Below are 7,504 nucleotides of genomic sequence, written 5' to 3' on the forward strand. Positions count from 1 at the left end.
TCACAAGAAGGATATGCGAAAGAAATTCTAAAGAAATTCAATATGGAGGACTGTAAGCCCGTATGCACCCCCGTCGAATGCGAAATCAAGTTGTCGAAGAATGATGAAGGTGAAAAGGTAAATCCAACACTTTTTAAGAGTCTTGTTGGGAGTCTAAGATATTTGACGTGCACAAGACCAGATATCCTTTTTGGAGTTGGGCTCATTAGTCGCTATATGGAGACACCTACCATGACCCATATGAAAACTGCAAAGAGAATTCTTCGCTACATCAAATGTACGCTTGATTATGGCTTAGTCTATTCATCATCTAATGAGTTCAAACTTGTTGGATATAGTCACAGCGATTGGGGCAGAGATAGTGATGATAGAAAGAGTACGACTGGGTACGTGTTTTACTTGGGCGACACAGCTTTCACTTGGAGCTCAAAGAAGCAATCGATCGTAACACTATCTACATGTGAAGCTGAATATGTTGCACCTACATCAAGTGTTTGCCATGCGATTTGGCTTAGAAACTTGTTGAAGACGCTTGGAGTATCACAAAAAGAGCCAATCGAACAAATCGGCATTAGCAATGGCAAAGAACCCAGTATTCCATGATAGAAGTAAGCACATTGATACAAGATATCACTTCATAAGAGAAAGCATTGTAAAGAAAGAAGTGCAGCTGAAATATGTAACCTCCCAGGAGCAGATCGTCGACATTCTCACTAAGCCACTCAAGCATGATGTGTTCCGCAAGTTAAGAACTCCACTTGGAGTATCAAAATCAAGTTTAAGGGGGGATGTTGAGTAGTAAACTTGATTTTTGGACTAAATAATATGGGCTTAAGGATTTTGCTTATAGGCTCAAATCAATTAAAAGGTCCAACATGCATAGCATTTCTAGAAGCATTATCTAGAAAAATCTATATAAATATCTACTAGAAAAATCTATATAAATATCTAAGTAAGATATGTAGTTTTATAAAGAATATCTAGAGAATTCTAGGAAAATATCTTGATATGTGGTCTAGGTTTCTCTAGAAAATGTGTGGACTAGAATCTTCTTGTAAACACTATATAAAGGGGTTGTATCCTCCATTTTGTAACAAGCCAAAAAGTGTGTAAAGTCTTGAATTTGAGAAATACAAGTTTCCTTTTTTCACTTCCTTCTTCCTATTAGTGTTGTCCTCTTAAAAGTCTTAGCTAATCCAAGTTAGTAAACCCATCTTTCCTCCAACAGGGTTATAGCAAATCAACTGGTTTAGCTCGCACACATTTATGTATGAAATTAAAATGGGACCTTGGATCCTTCTCTGCCGAATCAAAAAAACCTAACGCCATTTGCATTGAGAATATTCATATTTGCTTCAGGATAGGGCTCCAGGTACGAGTATCCATTGTAGCATCATAGCGTTAATTTAGTTTATTTCATCAATAATTAAACTAAAAAATGAAGAGATGATTGAATTAATGTTGGGCCCGAGGTACGGGGACTCGTACTCTGGTAAATTCTGAAACTGATTAATACACTTACAATCTTTAATTTTGCATGCAAATGTAGAACACCTTGTGGTACCTTGACAATCTAGTAAGAATCTGCACATTCAATAGGTTGGGTCTAACATATAGATTGACTATATTCAAAGGGTGTTAATATTTTGAAAGGATGATATTTAAATTGTCTAGACAGTCGCAGAAATTTCTGATAACATTAGAAATACAAATACCTATTCAATCTTATCTAGGTTGATTTATACTAGATCTAAAATTTACGACTTCATAATCACAAATTTATGTATACATTTCCAAATTCATGGAGGACTTCAGCTTATTTAAGAAGTGCAGCATTGGCTTCACCATCCTTGGCTGATGCATCAATTGCACTCTCAATTGTCAAAATCTGTATGTTTTGTTGCTCAAAATATTGAAAAGAAAATCAAGACTCACGTTATACAATAGTTTATTCTACTCGAATTAAGCTATAGACATCTGATTAATCATCTAAGTGAAACCTCTTCGTTATTGATTACTAAGAAACACGAAATTTGACTTGAGCCCATTGCCTTTCATATTCAGAGAACCTTCTCTTTTTGTAATCTGAAAGTTTCATTCAAGGTCAACAATTTAACTTCAACTATTTACGGCTGTATCGTTTTTATCATCTGAATTTGATTTACAACACAAAATTGGTGCTTCAATGGGCGATTACCGTGTTCTGCTTCGAGAACGGTGCGCTTGAATGAATTTTTTGCTTTCAAAATAGCGTATTTGTTTTCTAATCATGGCACATTCAAATTATAGATGTTGTGATCAAAAATTTGTTTTTGGTTTTGTAGAGTATTTTTTGCCATGAGGGCCCAAGTTCTCTCTGTCCAGAAACATGGAGATCTTGCAATAGATTTTAGGAATAATTGCTGCAAAAGTTTCAAATCTTTGAAACATTGGCAAACTTTCTCATAACCTTTCAATCGTTGTAGCTGTCAACCCTAATCTTCCAACTATTGCATGTGAGGCCTTTTGGATGGTTTTAATCCACAATTCCGTTAGTTAACTAAGGATGGCAATGGCTCAACTCGACCCTTTTACCCACGAGCTCGGCTCGTGCTCGTGACAAGCCGAGCTAGTGCTTGTTGCTTGAGGGGCTAGCTTGATTCGATACTCGAGCTAGTGATACGTGGGCTGAGCCGAGCTTGGGTTGGCTAGCTCGCCAATTTTTTATTTTTTTAAAAATGCTGAAAATAGATAAAACAATTGAAAACTATGTTTTTTTTAAACAAAAAATAAATAAACCAAGCAAAAAGATTTAATTAAAATGATTTTTTTCTTTTTCATTTTAAAATAGATAAAACATAAATCCTCCTCCTTTATCTGGATTTGGGATCAGGTACTTAAATTTTAAGTATGCATTGTTAAAAATTGTACACAAACAACTTGTAATGTGTACAATTTTTTAGAGACAATTAAAAACAGTACTATAAAATAACTAATGTAACTAAATATCACTTACTTGACGACATACAATTTTGGCATATTTATCTTGTGTTCTGAAATGAACGTCCTACCAATTCTTAATACACATTAATGCTTTCAAAATATCTTCTTTCAATCGGCTCCTCACCTCAGACAAAACCCTTTTACCTATACTAAAAGCAGACTCCGAAACTACATTGCTAACCAGAGATATCAGTAAATCTTTTACAATTGCGAAAACTACTGGCCATCGTCGTTCGTACTTCCACCAGAATTCAATAACATCTTCGGAACTCTTTTTAATTGTTTTATTGGTATGCATATTTTTATTAAAATAATCAATTAATTTAGTAGGCAATGTATTCATACTTCCCTCCGATGTTTGGTTAGATGTAGATACAATAGACAAAGTATTACTAGATGGATATGAACCTATTGCATTTAAATCATACCCATACGTGTTAATACCTTGAAATAAATTAAATATTCCAGCATCATCTTCTTCAAGTTCAGCAGAAGGAGTGGGCACAAAGGGTACTCGACTAATATATGTACCCATTCGTTCAGCATGTAATTCATACATTTCACATAAAGTTTGTTCTAAATTTCAATATGTGGTAAGTGCACTAAAATTTAAAGCTTTAGAAATTTGATCAATTATATATTTAGTTCTTGATAAATTATATTCAGGGTCCATGATGTATGCTAAAGGAAATAATACTGATAAGTCTTCCCAATATTTTATAAACTTCAATTCCATAGAGTATATAATTGCATTAAAATCGAGATTATTTTTGTATTTATGAAAGGTTCTTGCAATTATATAAAGACGTTTGAGCAACATACAACAATGAGACAGTAAACTCCAGATAAAATATTTGTACAATCATAAAAACTTGTCAAAATTTTTTTAACTTTTAAAGCTAAAAGCCAATCGGATTCATTTAGAATAGTGTCGTCATCGTTTCTAATATGCCTATTGTTGTAAAACTCAGTTATTAAATGTTTAAAACCTTCGTATGACTTTAATATAAGTAAGTAGAGTTCCATCTTTGACCTACGTCAATAACAAATGTTTTAGCATTCGTCACCCCAAATTCGACACAAAATTTCTCAAATGCTTGTTTTCTATTAGGGGAGATCGTGATATGTATTAGTGCATTCATAATTCTTTATATTTCATATTTAATATGTTTCAAATCATCTTGTACAATTAAGTTTAAAATATGGCACATATAACGAATATGAAACAAATAACCATCAAAATTAGGCTACAATACTTTACACAATTTATCGATAACTATTTTATTAACACTAGCTTTGTCGAATGCAAAAGAATGAATTTTGCTTTCGCAACTATATTTTTTAATAATAGTGATAATCGCATTATATATATTATTAGCGTTATGTGGAAATTTGATAATTTTAAAAAGTAATAATTTTTTTATGCATACATCTAAGTGGGTCAATGTATTGTGCAATTACAGCTATATAAACTCTTTTATTAATCATCTCCCATATATTCGAAGTTAAAGATATAACACCACCATATTCTTGCAAATCCAAAATTAAATTTTTTTTGTTTTAAAAAATTGTGTTTGAACGAAGAGTGTTTCGACTTACCCTAATGTACCTCGGTTGAAGATATTATTTTACATATGAGACAAAATGTTGGTTGTCCGCTATTGCAAGAGGTAACTCAGCACCAGCAATAAGTTTCATGTTCGAGTATTCTCCTCTAAATACATCCACGTGGTGAGGAGCGAAGTTGTAGTACCGGCGCCTGAACTACCAAATTGCAGTTGTGTTTGATTCGGCTTGAAGAAGAAGTCCATGTTTGGCCGTACACACTTTGTAGTGGCGGTTGAGGTGGGTGGTACCAATGTCTTTTTTCCATACCAATCGTTGTTGGCAATATTTACATACTTCTTTAGATTCTGGGACTCCATCAACAATACGGCCTATCGAAATCAATTAGAAGTGATCCCAATATTTTGGCTTTTTTTCCCCTTTCGCTTCATTTTAGCATCAGGAATGTTTAATTCGGATTCCTTCTCCTCTTATTCTTCTTGGGCTTCGAGAAAATCGATGTCATCCAAATCAATTGGATTATTGGCTCGCACCCAAATGTAGAATATCTTTAGGAATTGATATTTCATTTATACCGAAAAATTGATTATGAAATTGACTTTGTGACATCGCAAGTGATTCGCCTTCGAAATTGAACAAGCACTCGACAAATAAGTGTAGTTCCATTTTAATTTGTGAATTGTAATGATACAATATAGATTAATAGATGATATAAGAAAATGATTGAATTGTAAAAATGAATTGAAATTGAAATTGAAATTGAAGATGATTAAATTGTAAAGATGAATCTATATATGACTATATTTTATAATTGTAGACTAAGTGATGTATTCAATTGAGATTTTTAATGATTTTTTGAGATTTAAAAAGTTTAGGGGTATTCAATTGAGACTCTTTAATAGTCATGGTGTATTCAAATGAGACTTTTATAGATTTTTAAAAAGTCTCTAAAAATTACGATGTATTCAATTAAAACTTTTTTAAAAGTCTCTATAAGTTTTGGGGTATTCAAATTTTAATGACTTCTAGAGATATTTATAAAAGTCTATGGAATACTAACTTTTAAACAGAAAGTACTCATATAAAATCTTAAAATTTGTCTCTCATAAATCACGAGATTTTAAAAAAATAATAAAAAAATTGTTTTTTTCAATATTTCTTTCCTTTAACCTTCCATGGATGTATGATTATAATTTATTTTTTTCTATTTATTATATTCTATTTATCTTTCTTTCTCTCTTATTTGTAGTTTCTATGAAAAGATTAAATTGGATTCTTGTATTTTTTTTCTTTTTTAATTCATTCTTTTATTAAATTAAAAAATTTTATATGAAAAATTTATAATTAATTTTAAATATATCGATTTTTATTTATTTTTAAAAGTATACTATGCTGATAATATTGAATCATACATATATATCTACAATATATTAAAAGTTGGGGTGGTGAAGAAACTTTTAAATACCAAATTTACCCTTACATATTCAAATATATGCCAACTATACCCTCATTATTGAAATATCAATTTAATTAGTATCTATCATTTGGTTTAGAATTAATATAATATAAAGAGTGAAATATTTAATCGATATTTATTATTTTGGATTGGAATTAATATAAAGAGTGAAACTAACATTCAGTTATATCCAAAAAAAATAAAAATAAAAAAACAAAATCTGCGACTTACCATTCAATTGCATTCTTACATTTATTTTCCACCAACAAATCAATTTTTTTTTTTCATCAACAATACTCTTATTAATCTTCATGATTTTATATCTTAATTCATACAATGAGTTTTTATTTTTCATCAACAGAGCAATTTCTAATCTTCATGCTTTATATTGTAATTCATCCATTAAGTTATTATTTAATTAAGGTTACAAATATTTTAAAGGTTGCATTAATATATTAATGGGGATATTCAATAAATAAAAAATAAATTACACACGAAAATCCAATTGAAAATTCAATACCTAACATTCAATTGAATTTTTTTCTTTACAATTTTTAATTTTCATCAACAAAGCCCTTATTACCAATTTAATTAATATTTATCATTTGATTTAAAATTAATATAAGTGGTGGAATATTTAATTGATATTTATCATTTGGGTTGGAATTAATATGAGTGAAACTGATATTCAATTATTTAAAAGAAAAAAAAAATCAACGAAAATTTAGTGACTCATCATTCAATCGAGTATTTTGTTATAACAATTTTTATTTTTCATCAACAAAACACTTATTAATCTTAATGATTTACATTATAATTCATCCATTGAGTTTTTATTTTCAATTAATAAAGCAATTTTTATTTTTCATCTAGAAAGCCTTTTATTAATTTTCATGATTTACATTATAATCCATCCATTAGGTTATTATTTAATTGAGGTTACAAAATTCAAAGATTACATCAATGTATTAATGAGGTAACAAATGTGCTAAGTGTTGCGCACACACACACACACACAACATTTATGTATGTACATATATGTATACATATATGTGTGTGTGTGTGTGTGTGTGTGTGTATATATATTGTAATCATACCATTACATTTTAGTTTATTCAACATTTTCACATTATATACATAATTTTATAAAAACTTTTGTGTATATATATACTCAATTGTAATTTTTCCTTTAACAATATCAATTACCCCTATTATTTTAAAAAATGGTATTAGTAATTCAAAAATAGTATGTATATCATTCTTCGATATATAAGACGTGCAACGCATATGCTTACAACTATATACATATATATGCGTGCGTGTGTGTGTGTGTATTGTAATCATACCATTACATTTTAGTTTATTCAACATTTTCACATTATATACATAATTTTATAAAAACTTTTGTGTATATATATACACACAATTGTAATTTTCCCTTTAAAAATATCAATTACCCCTATTATTTTAAAAAATGGTATTAGTAATTCAAAAATAGTA

General features: G+C 29.8%; 1 protein-coding gene across 1 annotated transcript; it reads left to right on the forward strand.

Annotated features, from left to right (window-relative positions):
- Window positions 1-42: 42 nt before the first annotated feature.
- LOC111409681 (uncharacterized mitochondrial protein AtMg00810-like) lies at window positions 43-603 on the forward strand. The gene has a single exon (XM_023039697.1). It carries the CDS (start codon window positions 43-45, stop codon window positions 601-603), a length of 561 nt encoding a protein of 186 aa, XP_022895465.1.
- Window positions 604-7,504: the final 6,901 nt, after the last annotated feature.

This window comes from Olea europaea, chromosome 14 (assembly GCF_002742605.1).
Source record: "Olea europaea var. sylvestris chromosome 14, O_europaea_v1, whole genome shotgun sequence".
Classification (NCBI taxonomy): Eukaryota; Viridiplantae; Streptophyta; class Magnoliopsida; order Lamiales; family Oleaceae; genus Olea; species Olea europaea.

What these genes read in the sequence shown, in the direction of transcription:
- LOC111409681 (XM_023039697.1), top strand. Translation starts at nt 43, where the DNA reads ATGGAGGACTGTAAGCCCGTATGCACCCCCGTCGAATGCGAAATCAAG.